Source organism: Hippocampus guttulatus, chromosome 7, assembly GCF_054856545.1.
Source record: "Hippocampus guttulatus isolate MCC_2025c chromosome 7, RoL_Hgut_1.0, whole genome shotgun sequence".
Classification (NCBI taxonomy): domain Eukaryota; kingdom Metazoa; phylum Chordata; class Actinopteri; order Syngnathiformes; family Syngnathidae; genus Hippocampus; species Hippocampus guttulatus.
The window spans coordinates 9538967-9556381 of NC_141267.1; the positions used below are offsets into that span (position 1 = coordinate 9538967).

Below are 17415 nucleotides of genomic sequence, written 5' to 3' on the forward strand. Positions count from 1 at the left end.
ATTCCAAATCAATCCAAGAGAGTTGTTGGAGAGACTATGGTACTGTGATGTTTAACATTATTTTTCAACTTGTCGATTAAAAGCTATTCCGATTCTGTAAAAGGACTGTAAGGCCAAGATTTACAAGTTTTTGTAGAGCTCAATATGTCCCCATTCTCAAACTATGTATCAATAAGTTCCCATGAAATACAAGGTCACATGTACAATGCAATAATAAAGCACAAGGCACACCCATTGACCATGTTTAACCCTTAAAACGTGAAAGATGCTCTGTCTTTTCCTTTGTCTGCGCTGCTCCCAGCTCCATACTTCGTGATCTTGACACATGTCATTAACCTCAACTCGCCTCACCTCAACTGTGAGACGGGAGAGCAAAACCATCCCATAATAATACATGTAACAATCTTTTTTTCCCCCCGTTTGATACCCAAAAGCAACTTGCTCAGATTTTGCATATTGCATCCATTTGTCATTGCTAGTCAAGGGCACTGCTACACAGTCTTGTCAGCGGTGCAATTTTATGTTTCAGTTCAAACGGTGGTGAGTATGTGTGTGTTTGCGTGTGTGTGTGTGTGTGTGTGTGTCCAAAAAGTATCATTCAGGCGATTTTAAATTTGTTTTCATGCCTACCAATGTGTGCATATGAATAAGAGGACACATTTCTCTCCTGTGCCAGAGGAGTAGACCAAGGGCAAATATTCTATTGTTCCTTGAGCAAAATATGCACTTTTTATGGCCCCAAAACAGTGATGTATCTAGAAGCAGACGCGCACAAACAGATGATAAAGTGAGGCTTCCTCCAAGCACAAGCATGGTTTATATAGCTCCTGTTAGTCATATTCTGTAGGTTTAGGACACCCATGCAAACTACTCATGGTTTGTTGAAATGTTTTAATGAATGTACTATTATTTGGCACATACAAAAAGTACTACATGCAGTCAATCGGAATAAGAGTGGAACGCACTATTACCCATGATGTCCAATTGGTATCAATCATATAATCAAACTCTCAGGCAGCTCCTTTCATGTCTACACACCTCTTTGACATGTTTAATTTCAATTGTGGCTCATTGTGCCATTCTGCCCCAATCAATTTAGGTCTTTTTAAATTCTTTAAAAAAAGACCAAAATTGGTTAGGACAGAATGGCCCAATGGACCACAGTTGAAATTACAATATAATAATACCATTTCATTGATTAACACTTCTAATAATTTTGGACATAAAAGCTTCAGATAAATGCAGATGATGAATTACTTCAAATTGTAAACTTTAAAATACCCTACTCTTCTTTCATATCCAACGTGCCTAGCTTCCGCACAGTGAAGGAATGCGTTTTCATGTGATGTGTTCAGAAGAATATGATGTCCAGCTGCTGTAGCCAAGTTTTCCTGCTCTTCAAAATGTTTCCTCCATTCCATCAGTGGGAAAACTTAGTGGTTAAAACCCCCCTGCGATTGACAGTGAAGGCACATACACTTTGACAAGGGGGTGCCCCAGAATGCCTTCTTGGATACCTTAGTATTGTTAATTAAACGTTCTGTGCATTGGCAGAACACTTTGCCTCACCAGTTCAAAGACTCTTTCTTTGACCCATGTGCAGAATCTTTGGATCAGTTTTCTACAGCTATGTTATGCTTGGCGCTTAAGGCACGCCAACCCTAAATTGTCTTGTCTAAAAGCTAGCTTGTTTACAGTCCGCTTTCTCTCCCACTCAATAGCCCCGCAACCACTCCATCCCGTTACCACATGTGCCTAATATAGCCTTTTTCAAAGGAGCATTTCTAAAAACCCACTGGTCTCCCAACAAATCCAATTTGTGGAAATATCTTGGAATTATGTTAGCATGTGTAGCAACAAATTGAACTCGAGCTGCAAGCAGCGATGAACGGCCCTCACGGCCTGGGGCCACTTTGGGGTACTGGCGTGTTGGGATACTGGCACATTGAGGCACTGTCACATGGGAATTTGATCTCTTTTTTTCTTTTTAATGGCACAATAAATCATGTGGATTTTCTGTTTTTGGCAGGCCTGATGTGTATGCAAAATTGTATGAGTTTGTGTGAGTTTAGACACGAAAAGCCAGTGTTGTATTTGCGACCTGTGCATTGCCATGGCAACAATGTTTTGCAAAAACTCACAAACTTTGTGTTTCAACATCATGAAGGACTAAACATGTATTTCCTGGCCACACCCTTTGTCGAAAGGTCACAATATACGCTGTAAGACATGAGCAACGTCTTCAGGTTTTTCTGACAAATTTTCAATTGGATTCGGCCAACGGGCTCGTTGCAGTACATTAAAATGTAAAATAAGACTAGTTGCCACAAGGTGATGCAATAAGTATTACAAAATGTTCTCATACGGGTGACTTAAGTTGCAAATTTTTATTTTCATGTGAAGTTTGGATTTTTTTGTAATATGTGCAGCCATTTCTTCTTTTATGGCAAAGGAAATATGAAATGCAAAATTTAATGACTTTTTTGAACAGCTCGGGGTGCTATACTTGCCTCCCAAATTTTGTAGCCCTAGGTCGAATGTACCGAGATTGGATTTGTTTTTTATCGACTGTATTTTTTATAATTGTGCGTGCTGACTTCGATACAATTTCGCCAGGCCCGATAATTGCGCAACGTTTGGTGAGCCCAAATAAGACTCTCATTTCCACACACCGTATATCAGTCGGGTTTATTTAATCATTAACACAAGTAAAGGAGAGCGCTCATCTGTTATTGCTACAATGACGTTTGTCGGCGTGATGTAAAATCGATATGACACACTGTGTCAGTGCTACAGCAATGGCAAACATCATTTGTTATCGACAGGCAATAAAGATATACAATTGATTTTCGTCCATTTCAATCCGCAACCTCCACCATTTATTGCTCTTTTGTGGTAGCAGAAGAAGTGGAACAAAAAGGAATTTAAAAATGACGATGGAAGGACAACCTTGTCAAGCCCAATTCATCTTAAAGAAGGAGACTGTGATGTTTTGAGGGCATGTGTATTGTACTGTTTTGAGGGCATTGTACTTTTGTCGACATGCCCTGCCAGTAAAACGGTGAGAAAAAATGAATTGTTTGGTGGGTCTGTACTCATTGAGGATTTTTTTTTCTTGTGATTGTTAAATATCTTTTCATATGTATGTTCTGTGCTGAATGTTTTTTATTCATTAGCTTATTCTTTGTGTATTCATCTTCAAATTGAATTTCATTGAACTGATTGAATTAATGGATTGCTAAAATTTCAATTGGGTGCTTGGAAGTACATTTCCAAAGTTCCTATAGCATAGATTTTTTATGTTGCTACAAAAAGTCTTTATGCAAATAAAATGATCAAACCAAACAATCGATGAAGGAACCCACCCATCACAGTCCTTAATGAATCAGATATTTGTGGTCTACTGTGGGATTGTTCTCCCGTCTCCCTTTGTACAGTAAACGTCATTAATTTCAAGTCATGGGATTCGACCATAAACTTTACGTTAGCGCGTTATGCTCTGTCGTCTGTCAGTGTTTACGTCAGAGTTACTGTTGTGTTTTGTCGCGTCCGGCTCGCCAGGACCCAAGTTGTGTCACTGGTAGCGAGCAACATCTGTTTTGGGCTTGTTGTTCCTCTTGGCTGCTTTTCAATTGGATTTCCTCAAGCAGGGCCGAAAGCTGTCACCTCTGCCAGGCTCTGTTAGTGATCACTGCCGGCCCCTATATTAAATAGGTGGTTCAGGGCTAAGCTAATAACTCTCCCTCCTCTCCTGAGCCATCGCACACCAATGAATGTAGTTTCCACCAGCATCAGCGTGTATGTGTGTATGTGTGTGTGTGTGTGATCCCTCTATAACTCTAGACCCAGTAGTGGCACACTTACTTTGGGGTGTCCCACTCCAACGTGACAACAGAGTTGAATGCGCGCCGCTGTCCTAATAGTTTCTCTCAAAGAATGACCTACGTATGGTACAATAAGGTCAAAGCTCTTGCATTGCTGTAGTGGTATTTAACTATGCTGTTATTCTGTGATGAGTTCTTCCAGTGATGTGCAATTTGTACAGTTTATGAATTTCCTTGGTGAACATTAAAACTAACTAAAGAAGGATCTCTCCAACAAATGTGGCCCTTTGGATAGCAGCTGTGGTTGTTTTGGAAGTGCTCTACTAAACCAGTTGAACTGATTTCTGGTGTTTTTCTAAACTAAAAACTACAGATTAGGAATACTATTAAAGTGTTGAATAGTTAAGCAGCATCATTAAGACGAGTAGTCTGAACGATACCCATCCGTCGTCTCGGACTTATTGTTGAGTCATGAACACTGACTTGAATGGAGGCACGGAAGGCCCGCAGTTCTTAAGATGTTGTCCTTTGACACGTCCTGGAAGAGTCATCACTGTTCTCTTGGGGGCATTTTTGTTGGCTGGCCAGGGGCGGAGCATCGTGGCCATGGGTGGACATGACCACCTCGGTTCACTCTCTGGCTACCACACACAAAATGTTTTCACTGCTTTTTGAGATATTTTGGCCATCTTAATTTTGTCAGATGGGTTGTATTTAAATTGATTTCTTGATTGAGCAGGTCTTGAGGTAAACAGGCTTGGTTGAGGTCAGTTAAAATGAGCTCCGCTTTTCTCAAAATGTGATTAGCCACAGGTAATTCCTGATTTATTAAAGGAGGCAATTACTTTTTCCAGACAGAGCCAGGTAGCTTTGCATATTTGACTGAATAAATGAAATCACCAATTAAGAATTGCAATTTACCTTTACTTGGTATATGTGATTAATTGAATTACAGTGGGAATAATACTTTTTTTCATGGCGCAATATGTGTAGCCTATATGGTTCGTTTTTATATAATTTTATTTCATGACTCACTGATTGTCGTGGATTGATTCATTCCATCCATCCATTTCAAACACCTACTTCAATGACCAAATCTGGTTATTTGGCCACTAATGGGGCTCATAAAGACGGCATTAAAATACCAAGGCTGTTCTGATTCCACCACAGAGAACCCAGAAAATTAGAGTGAACGGCTTTAGCATTTGTTTCCAATTAGTTTTACTTATACAACCGATGCCCAGCCATGATCTCACATTTATGTTGTATTTTATAGGCTGATTGGAGGCATTTTGCCCTCCTTTTTGTTCTTTCCATTAAAACGATCATGTCCTGTCCCTTGGTTGTGGGTGTTAAAGCGTGCACGGGGAGGTGTTTATCTCATCAAATTGACAGCAGAGCAGCCTGGCTGTCTACCTGCCTGTTTGTCTGGCTTCATGTGGTCTTGCCAGCTTCTCTGGCCAGCTGGAGCTGTTAGACAGGGGTGAATATGAACCCAGGACCTGCACAGCATCAACCCGGTGCTTCACGGCACTGACAGATACTTTGATTTGACATGCCATGGGCAGTTAAAGTGAAAGTTATGTATACATGTTAATTAAACTGTTTATGCATGAAGGGGTCAGAGACATTAGCAAGTCCCAGCGCAGAAGTGTGAATTTCTTGCTCCATCACAGCATTTTCACCTCCTCTGTCTCTCATTTTCGTAATGATTACCAGGTGAAGAGCAAATCCCCTCTGCCCCCCTCCTCCCCCTTTTTTTGGGCCAAGTATGGATGCTGATTTGTGAAAAGTGTCTCAAGTGTTTGAATCTAGCCTAGGGCCTAAGTTGCTGAAGTAGCTCCCTTTTATTTTCGTGGGTGTTTTAAAAGCACCTGGCGGTTGAGGTCTTTAGCTTCATAAAAGAGAAGAGTTGGTCCAGTCAAACAATTCAATTGTATTGATTAGCACGTAGCCATTATAAATGTTTTTTTTACAACTCATTTATATCTATCTATCCATCCATCCATCTATCCATTTTCCGATCCGCTTTATCCTTCTAAGTGTCGTGGTGGTGCTGGAGCCTATCCCAGCCGTCTTCGGACAGTAGGAGCGGGACACCCTGAACCGGTTGCCAGCCAATTGCAGAGCGAACAACCATCCGCACTCACACTCAGATCGAGGGACAATTTAGAGTGTTCAATCAGCCTGCCATGCATGTTTTTGGAATGTGGGAAGAAACCGGAGTACCCGGAGAAAACCCACGCAGGCCCGGGCAAAACATGCAAATTCCACAGGAAGGCTGGAGCCGAGATCGAACCCACGACCTCTGCACTGTGAAGTCGGCGCGCTAACCACTGGGCCGATATATACAAACACACACGCACGCACACGCACACGCACACGCACACGCACACACACACACACACACACACACACACCATTTGCCACTCCCACTCCATTGACAATCTTATCTTATAATGCTTGTCCACCAAAAGTCTCCAGTTAAAGCACGAAAATGTCAGAGGGGGACATACGTTGAAAGGACAACAACCAAAAGGACCGGTTTCGGGGGCGTTTAGATCAGAGGGTGCCATGGATCTTTTTCAACTGTGGGCTCGTAAAGCCCTTTGAGACAATACAAATAAATTTGACCTGCCTTGATAACATCACATGACACACAACTGAGTGAATTCCTGCAAGTGCTTTTACAATCGAGTGGATCAAACTCCAATAAGAAGCAAATCCGTTCTTGTTGTATGAAATGTAATTTTCTGTGTTGCATTACATTGCATTGCACCACTCCCTGGGGGATGATTGTTTTTGGTCAAACACAATGTTTGCTGGATTTAACTTTTTAAACATACAATTGTTCCGTAATTAGTTAGCTGCTAATTAATTTATGCTCTGTTGTTTGATGTGCAGTATTGCAATGTTTTGAAAGCAACTGTGATCATCCTTTGCATAAATATGTACCATTTGCTCAAGAGTTCAAAAGAAACAGGACTTGGTTAAGAAACGTACACACACATTTAAATAATGTGCCCCCATTTTATTTGTGTTTGTTTATGGTGAGAATATTAATGAATTAACATTTTAAACAATTCATCATTATTGTTGTGCCACCACTTATTTTTAACTCAATTATTCTCTAATAGGCCACTTTTCTTAATGTGCGCAGGATGCTTTTCCCACTTTGTTCACTGTACAACATAAGATTAATTACAAATACGAGCAATGATCAAAAACATGGTAATGAACTGGAAACAACGAGTTGGGAATTGCACTTGTAATGCAATACAGTCGGGAGCACATTTCACATTATGTGTGAAATATGTGTTCTTGTGTACATGCGCACACGTATGTTTTTATGCATGTGCAGTGTGACTGACAATGATACACACTGATATAGACCGTCATACACGTCTCTTGTCCTTCCATTATAAAGTGTTGCCACCATCATACTTATTTGGTACCATACACATTTGGACATGTCCTTAACCGTGGTAGGGGAATTGTTTTTTTTTTGGGGGGGGGGGGTCTTTATTAAACATATACAGTATAAAACCAATAAACACAAGTTAGATTATTAAACGAAAGGAAAAACAAAAGAAAGGCAGCAGTAGATTTTGTCCTTTGATACAAATGTTCATGTTGAACATTAGTTGCAAGAAGTGAAATTATATAATCATCATGAAAATAGGGAGCTAATCACATACAGCATACTCTCGGTACCTGTAAAGTACCGTAATCATGACATTGACACTATCATAGCCAACTGCGTCATTATCATCATCATCATCATCAGTTATTTTTACGTTTTGAAAATATATTTGGACACGATGCAGTCCGGTGATTTCTTGATGACGTCATTTTTTTTTCTGTGGAATGATGATAATGGAACGGGAAAAAAACAAAACATACCTAAGCCTGGACTGAACTGCACTGACTACTACAAAACTACAGATACAATGATAATGACTATAGGTATTTTTGTATTATTGGCTTGAGATGTCTTTTCAGTGGACCTTGTTCATTTAATTTTTAAGGTTGTGCCATAACAATTCTTCAAAAAGTGTATTTGTATGGACTACTGTAGATGCGGATCATTGTGAGGCTACCTTATCAAAGAACCCACTCTTTTTGTTGACCTTTGATCCGATTTTACCCACCTTTTCATGTTCCTTCTTTTGTGGCAGTTTGTCGCCATTTCCACTCAGGCAACAGGTTTACAACATGGGCCGAAGGCGAATGTGCACACTTGTATGTACAAATATTAAAAAGAAAAAAACCCACTCTCTCTGTGACCAAAAAGTGCAGAGTTTATACATTCAAAGGCAGGGTATTGGTGGGTTCAGGGTACAAGCCACAGAGTTCTTTGAACATGAAATATTTGCTTTCATGTGACATTTTTTTTCATTATGCTTCTCCTCTCCCATTCTCTTTTTTCCTCCAATGGTTTTCCTTGAGGGTTTTGACAAGCTTGAGTTGCTCTCTTTTTGCACAAGGGTGTTTTTGTCTCTTTTAGAATGTCTTTGAATACAAAGTGTATTATGTCTGGTTGCACTTCATGAATGTGTGTGTGTGTGTGTGTGTGTGTGTATGTGTGGTTTTTTTATCTCTGACACAACTTGGGAAAAAAATGCTGCTCTACTTTGGGTTTGAATGTTTTGTGAGAAGGTTGGAATGAGGGACACTGCTATTGTCGAGGATACAAAGGAAGGCGGTTTGGAGAAGCTGTTCACATTTTAAGCGCAACTTCTCATTTTGTAAACTGTTCATCACTCCAGTCATTGGAACAAATGTTTTTTTGTTGTTGTTGTTTTTTTGTTTTTGTGAAGAGAGAAAACAAGTGTAACTACGTTGTCCTCCCATCTTATTACCCCTCTCTCTTTGTCTGTTTGCAGGGCTTGTTCATCTTCCTGATATATGGGGTGTACAACACAGAGGTAAGTCTGCATTGTGTCTCAAGGCTGTCGCAGTGAATGAGAGAAATGACAAGTTTCTGATGGGCTCCATGGTTAAAAGCTGTGCCGGTTCGGGGGGTTGCGGGGAGAGTGTGTGTGCGCGCGTATATATGTTGCGGGTGGGGGGGTAGGGGTGAGTGTGTATGAGACGGTTGATGGTGGAAGGAGTTCTGAGATGGAAAGGAGGGGGACTTCTCTTCCACGCAAGCGTCCCACTGCCCTTCATGCTTGGACTAACTTATATGCATCCGAGTCCGACCATTAAACACTGACACGCCGTCGTTCTCAGCCACTCATTGCTCACCTACATTGCCTAATATTTCACTGCCTCTTTAAGTTTTTAAACTCACGGCCCTCCATTTAGAATCCTGACAAAGCCGTTGGACGGTGCTTTGCGAGGTCCCGGGCAGTCTCCATACATAAGATGGAGAAAAAAACATGCAACGAAGGACTAAGAACGTATCATACTGAGACGCTGCATTATTACCATTTAGATAAGGCCTGGCTTACTGACAATAGAATTAAATGCGATTTCATGTGTGAGACTCAGCTCATGAAAATCACTCTTGGTCAAAAAATTCTTACAATGACGTTCAGGTATCAGAATCATGTTCATGGAGCCCCTAATTACTCAGAAACTGACCAATTTTGCCTTAGTTATTTTTTCAATGGTCACCCTCTGTTTTGAAGTGACATCAAGTATTTTATCAGACAAATTTGGGGAAGCACCATTGCAAATGATATTGGTAACTTCAACATTATCTAAATTTAAACATTGTTATCCACAATGAATGTAGAATAGTGGATATGCTTGTACCGATAGAAGAGTCAGTTTTATTTGGCACATTTTTTTTTCAAGTTAAATAGATAAATACATCAGTCAGCACCGATGAATTTGTTCATACTAACCTTTCATACATCTATTTGGCTTTTATTTTGGTGTAATTTCTTAACTCGATGCGATGCTGTCCTAAATCTAAATCAATTAAAAAATGTGCAAAAAGTACTGCACCTGCTTAACAGTTGTAAAATACTATTGCGATTTTAGTACTAAACTAAAATCATATATGTTTCTGACAAAAGTACTGTGTACAGTAAGCCAGTGAATTTTTCCTGTGTGAGGAACTCCCACCCCCCCCCCCCCCAAAAAAAACAAAAAGGATTTCGATCAAATTTTTGCTTTGCAAAACAAATACCTTATGCGTGATCAGTACCAAAATTAGACATCTCAATTAACTCAGATCTTAGGCTGAAACATGTAATAAAAAGGTGACTGGACCAGATGTAAATATCTGTCATGGTTGGTAATGATCATTCATTAGTCGACTATCATTCTAAAATGTGTTTGCTTTCAGTTGGTCGCGCAAAAAAAGTATGTGAATCTCTGCCTTCTTTCGATCGTCTGTGTGGTTTCCTCTCGATGTTCGTAGAGTTGTCCGTCAGTTTAAAGGTGAGGCATTGTGACAGTGCAGAACAAGGGAAGGCTCGCACTTACAGTATCTACGTAAAATAAATCTATGATGCATTCTTGCTTAAGTGGCTTTTTTTTTTAGTGCTTTGAGATTCCCTTTCAAAAACTCGGGCTATCCTTGACCCCAAAGGTTGTTGCAATTTGTAATACGTGTCCATACACATGCTAGGGCACAGGAACATGACCGTGCAGACAGAAGCACACTTCTTTTGTGTTGTTGGAAAATATTGAAATACTCATGGTTTCGCTCAATGCAAACAAACCCTTTTTCATGCCTGTGAAACATTTTGTATTTTGTTGGGTATCCTTTCATTTGTCCTCACACATGTCAAGGACCCTTCCCAAATTTTGGATTTGCCTTCTCTAGCATCTAAAATGTTTCAAAGTATGCAATAAAATGCGTTGGTAGCCGCAACGAGCCAGCAAAGGAATGTCAAATGATGCTCATATGAGTGTAAATCAGTTTGCTCTGAGCAAAAATCTTTTGGAGTCAGCCTACGTGTCATCTGTCTACATCCATAAATACCTCAAAAGTGAAATTCATTCCCATCAAAATTGTCAGTGAACTGCATGCACGCTGCTTCAACATTAGATTACCTTCACTGGTTTGATGAAAAAAAACCCCAGTCAATATAAACAACAAAAAAACGGTTCTTTTTCTGTTGATGAAGCAGATTAGATCTGCATAAAGCAACTTGAATGCATTAATAAGCAAAAAAAGTACTTGATATGCTAAGAAATACTGTCTCCATCTCGAAAAATTCATGAAGCCGGATTTCCACCATTATAAAATTGGCATGGAATGGGCTTTGCCTCTAATGTACTCAAAATGTTTTGTTTTGTTTTTTTTAATATATAAATCACTAATTGCCCGAGAATAGCTTCCCATTATTCATTGCAATTAGCTTTTCCTTGGTGGTCACCTTGTATTAAAACGCTTTGATGACCTTTTATTTCCATCAGCTCCAAGGATGTCGGCAGGTGTTGTCAGCTATGCCGCTTTCATATGTTAATTGTTTAACTTTGCATCATTGCGAAACCTTGAGCGTGCGCTCAAGCCCTTAAACACATAAGCATCATCTACAACAATGCCCTTCCCTTCATTGTCAAATGATTCATTAAGCGGTGTCATGTAATTGCCTCAACAGGAGGCTGCTTTTGATATCAGTGAAATCCCTGGGATGTCCTTCCCCCCCATTAAATAATGGATGATAATGTCTCCAGCCTTTGCACTTGTTGCGCATCATGTCAAAATTAGTAGGATCTTTATGAATATACAGTATGGTGCTGGCTGAATTGATTCTATGCAGACACAAGTCTTTTTTCATTCATTGTGTCGCTCTTCAACAGTGTATAATGCATGTAAAATAGAAGTGTTTGCTGTGTGTATACATTTAAATATATTTTGAGACTTAGGGAATATGCATTATGGCGTCAGGCTTCACTAACAGCATGTCATGTGGCGAGCCCTCAGCCGCTGCAAATTTACAGTCAGCGCTGACACTGTGCATGAACACAGGCACATGCACATAAAGATTCAAATGTACATGTGAGGCTTTCAATTAATGCCTTTTTAGCCACACGCACATCGTTTCTGTCCGCATCGTATCACGCTGGTGTAATCGATTTACAGATGAAATAGTGCCATATTAAATGAGGACAATAAGTCTTTATTAACTTAGTAACATTAAAACAAGGAATACTTGATAGATGTTATTTTAATATGAACAGCTTGAATATTCTTTTAGAAATGCATTTGGTATGGATGTATCAGATTTGACACAACACATCCCGAAGGGCATGGTTCTTCAGTTTGGGACAGTTAATTGTTGTATAAAAATAAACACGTTCCGTATGTATGTACAGAAATATGTTATTTAAGGATATACATACAATAGCATTTATTTATTTATGTTTACTTTATTTTTACTTCAAAAGACGAGCCTTAAATAAAGCTAGGGTGTCTTGTTTGCCAAGTTGCCTTCTAATCTGGAATTGCGGCTTGAATTCTTGGTAAGAAGTATTAAAACCGGTTGTACAGTGTAAGATTTTTTTAGTTCCTTTATTTTTTTCATATATAAAACAAAAAAAGGAAATTCTGCTTTAATTAATGTGTTGCGTTTCAGGCAATGTTAAATGGCAAAAGCAGGGAAGACATTTGAGCCAAAACCCCACACAAAGTTGTTCCTAAGAGCAATGTCATCTAGTGTCTATTTTTTGTTGGCTGCTGCTTGATGATGTCGCCTCTGTAGGAGAACTACAACTTCCAGACGACTGTCCGACATTCTCTTCTTCCGACTCACAGCCGCGTAGTAATATTGAAATAAATACATTTAAAATCAACCCCAAAGGCTTGTACATTAAATTAATTGCCAAAAATGAAAACGGAGGACATTTTTGCTGGAATTATTTGTGTTCTCGTTAGTTTTATCTACGTAACATTTAGTTTCAGTTGGTTTTCTTTTTTTGAAAGCATTTCTGGTTTTGTTTTATTTCGTTAACGGAAATGGGTTTTTTTTCAATTTTAGTTGTAGTTATTTCATTAGTTTTCATTTACTAAAATATCCTTGATATGGATCCATATGATTTTATTGTGTGAAAAATTAAATTGCATAAATTCAACAGACATTTTTTTTCATTGTCCGTTATTATACAAACGCAGCTGCAAGTCAACAATATTAGAAATGTTTCTTTTGAAAATAAAATAATTGGTTTTCATTTCAAGTACATTTAACTGTACCGTGTGGCAATTTACATTTCATCTCAGGACCACCTTTCTCTAATAGCTCTAAATATCTACTCTGAAATTTTGGAATCAATTCAATTCACTCGTGTGTGATCTTACACAGTTTTCATCCGGGATATAAAAATTTAATCTGTTCTGCAAGGGCGGTCCCTTCTTCTCCGCCAATAGCTCCATTAGTTGGTCTCGCTGCTCTGTGTTGACAGATGATATCTCAAAGTAGTCCTCTTAGTTTGCTGGCTCTATGTGTCACTTTCAAGTCCCATTAGCCACCGGGACCTTCTCTCATGTCGGTGCGCACACTTCCTTCTTTCAGCTCTTTGCTGTCAGAATCCACAAATGTCCGCTCAATTAACAACAGCAACAACAACAAAAATCTCTTTCCATAGAATTTGAAATGGATTTATATTTGTATTCTATGAAAGTGTGCTTCACCAAGCTTACTCAAAGTATCTCTTGTTCTTTTAGGTTCGGACGACGGTCAACAGGATCAAGGAAAGGAGAAAGGCGCTTAATTTTTCAGTATGTAATCCCTTCTTTTGTGCGTGTGCGTGCTTGTATGTGTATACGCACACCCCGCAAACTCACTTTTCCTATTTTCTTTTTGTGGAGGGAAACAAAATCCTCGCTCCAACAATGCCAATGAGAGCTGACCACAAAACAACCTCTTACATCTACTATGCTCTTACTAGCCGACAGTCCATGTTAGAAGCCCTTATAGATCAAACACAACCCCTCCGTAATAGCTCCCACCCCCACCCTCTTTACGCTGCCCATTGCGGCACCTTCATCCCAGCAATGTCAACCTCTGTGCTGGGTTACAAGTTTCTAATCCAGGACAAGCTGTCCCCTTACATTAAAGTGTCAGACCAGTATTTATACCTCATTGGATGCTGCTCAGATGCGACCGTGTGTGTGTGTGTGTGTGTGTGTGTGTGTGTGTGTGTGTGTGTGTGTGTGTGTGTGTGTGTGTGTGTGTGTGCGTGGCACACGCCTAAGCAAAGCATTTTTCAGGCAATTTGAAACATTTCCAAAGCACCGCTTCTCATCTTTGCACCCTCCTTTGCCCACCACCACATATACGCAAATTGTGATTTGTCCCTCATTAGTGATCCCATCAACTTTCCTCCACTTGCTCGGTTGTGTGAGTTAAGGCTTTACGGCCGCGACTACTCTGTCCTACCCCTCCCACCGCACCCTGACCTGCACATACACACCCACCAATATTCCCCACCTTGCATCCATCAGGTCATTGCAAAAGGAATGAAACCATTACAAAGTGCAGATTGATTTTCAAAATATCACGTGTCCCTCCACTTCTGTTTGACGCCCCCAACCCCAACGCCACCTCCGAGATTGACACTGTCAGAATCGGAAGAAATTAAATAAATAAATAGATCAGATGAGTCTGCCGGACTGGATTGGTGGCTAATGGGGCCCCTTGCCATTGGTGCAGCTTGATATATTGGCTGCTCACGGCATCAGTGAGCCCCCCTTCCCCTCCACCACACCTCCACTGTCATTTTTACTGCTTGCTCTTGAGGTGGTGGTTTTCCAATCAAACTGGGTTCCGCTACTAAAATGCATTTTTTGGCCCTCTCTGCCACCTGACGGTTTTTAGCTAATGCCGTTTTGTGCCATAAATCGTGTTTGAAATACCGTATCCACCTGTCCTTTGGTTACGTAGGAGACATTTGGGGCTAGATGACCGCACATGCCCCCATATATCCCCTTGTTGTAAAACACAGGATTGGGTATTGTGCCTTGCACGGTGTGGGATAAAGAAGCTTTGCTGGTCTTACTGCATATACGGGGTCATTTGAAGATGAACCACAACAGTTTGTGGTGTATGGTGTATTATATGTAACAATGAAGGGATTAAGGGACTGACGAAACAATTTAATTCAGGGGGCTAAAACATTATATTTTTGATTCTTTACGTTTGAGAAATTGCTCACATCGACATTTGTTATCGTACACTGTAGTGTGTCTGTTTAACAATTAATAAATGTAGCTACAGAAAATAGTTAGCTCCGTATTTGTCCACCAAAAATAAAGAATAAAAAGAAAATGTTGCATTTACACTTTTTTGCTGATGCATCCAAGTCATCCATTCCCTTTCTAAATTGAGGCACTAGACGCGAGTAACATGTAATTTTTTATTTTTATTTTGGACACAGCCAAGTGACCCGTGTAGTTTTCCTGTTTGATACCAAATACTGACCTACACAGCCAAATTACTTTTTGTAATAAAGCTGTCAGTTTCTGAACCAAAATAAAAAAAACAGACCCTTCTCAATACTCTGGAGTTCTATGCCCTTGACACTGCTGAAATATTGATATAAATTGAATGTGGATTCGTTTTTTTTTTTCCAATCATAAGTCACATTAGGACAGGATATAAAATGGTCGGGTTTTCCTGGAATGATTTTTGGCAGCAGCAAAAGAATATTATTTTTGTTTTTCTAATCCCGGTGTTGTAGATGAGCCGTAGTGTAAAATGCAAATGTTTTCTCATTAGAGGCTAGTCAGAAACAGAAACTCAAACCCTACAGTACATGTTCCAAATTCTTTTGCATGTAAGATTTGGAATTACAATTTTTCTTGGGAAGCTTTTTCGACTGTGTTTGTTGTTCCTCCTATTTACAGGACTGATTTCAATTTCAAACAGGTTTACAAAATATTTTCCCCACATTACCAAATTAAAGGAATTAATGTGGAAAATTTGTGTCATAAATTTTCCACATTAATAAGCAAGTCTCACTTTATGCTGTATGCAGTATGGTTAAAAAGAAGATTGGTTTCGCTGATGAAAAGTGTGAAATGATCCATTCCAAAGATCGTTGTACTGTGGAAAAAATATTGTGTGACATAGAGGGCAAATAGGTTTTATTTTCTGAGGCCAGGCACTGATGAGGAGCAAGCAGCTGTTGGAAGCTGCTGATGTCTCTGGAATCCAAAGACCCTCTTGAAGCGGGGTGCCCCAAATGCATAGCAGCATACGCAGTGTGCTCGAGAATACAGAAAGACGCATTTGAAGCCGAAGTTTTCAAATAGTTCTATTCACTGATGAATGCTGTTCCACTTTGGATGGTCCAGATGACGGATGGGCAACTGGCAGCCCGCGGGGCTGCATGCAGCAGGGCCCAAAATAGGTCACGAAAATTTTGTCCATTAGGTAAAAGCATATTATATTTTCAACCAATGTTAGCACAAACCTATATGCCTGGTTGGCTGAGAGACACTATTAGCCATGTACGTGGCCAGGTGAAACATTCTTCTGACTTATGGAATATAGCAGTTGAGGCCGCAAGAGATGTGCCAATTTTAATAAATCAAAATGATCAAACGGCCAGTACGTATTTCAATTAAAGATTGGCTTGTACCTTTTTTCAATATGATGACATTTCAACATTTCTCTTTGTCTTATATTTTGCATTAAAATTGGGTCTCAGTGAAAGTGAATTAGTTTAGTTAGTAGTTTGTGTTAGCTTATTTTACAGTTTTAATAGAAATTTGCAAGACAGCAGGCGGTAAATAAACATCAGAAATGTCTATTTTCATTAATGTCCTGAATCTGCACTGATCCCAGAGTCTTGTGGTGACGTGACCTTCCCTTTGGTTACAGAACTGTGCCAGTTCCCGTCCATCCAGCTCAGTCACGAGCTCTCGTCCGGTCAGTTTACCACCAGGAGCAACCTTGAACCAGGAGGAGGCAAACACATTTCATAATTGCAACACCCAAAGTCAGCAGAAGGAGGAAGACAGTACCACGAGTAAGTTGGTAGACCATCCATCCATTGTCTAACCCGCTTATCCTCACGATGGGTCGCGGGCGTGTCGGAGCCTAACCCAGCCGTCTTCGGGCAGTAGGCGAGGGACACACAGGACTGGTTGCCAGCCAATCTCAGGGCACACATAGACGAACAACCATCCACGCTCACATTCACACATAGTGACAATTTAGAGTGCTCCATTAACCTGCGATTCATGTTTTGGGAATATTCCACTCTCTGACCCAATCTATGGTGAAATGCCTGCTGAAGTCATTTCAATACTCTCCTGAAACTGTCAATCACTATTTACCATTGTCAATATTTTAGAAATACCACAGTCACCAAAATGACGTTGAAATGCAACCCATTTCCCCACTGTTCAGCAGCTGGCTTATCTGTGATGAATTAGTGCAAGGCCCTGCCTGTGTAGCCGTTGAGTGAAATCAGACATCAGAAATATCCGGCTCACTGTAACACTAACCAGGCACACTGACATCAATCTATCTGGATGAGCTGATTGAAGAATACACTTGATTGTGTAAAAATTGTGAGTTTCCAGATTCAAGCAGGTAAAGTTAAAGGAGAGGTTAAGCTCTGTTTTTCCTGCCACACTTCAAAATTCCGAATATAAAAAAAAAAAAAATGGAGCACTGCC

General features: G+C 40.0%; 1 protein-coding gene across 1 annotated transcript in view; it reads left to right on the forward strand.

Annotated features, from left to right (window-relative positions):
* LOC147202192 (adhesion G protein-coupled receptor D2) overlaps positions 1-17415 on the forward strand; it is a 73763-nt gene that overhangs the window by 27919 nt on the left and 28429 nt on the right. Inside the window, exons 20-22 of the mRNA XM_086116670.1 lie at positions 8711-8752; positions 13453-13506; positions 16613-16760. Coding sequence (XP_085972796.1) covers positions 8711-8752; positions 13453-13506; positions 16613-16760 — 244 coding nt within the window. The remainder of the gene's footprint in view (positions 1-8710; positions 8753-13452; positions 13507-16612; positions 16761-17415) is intronic.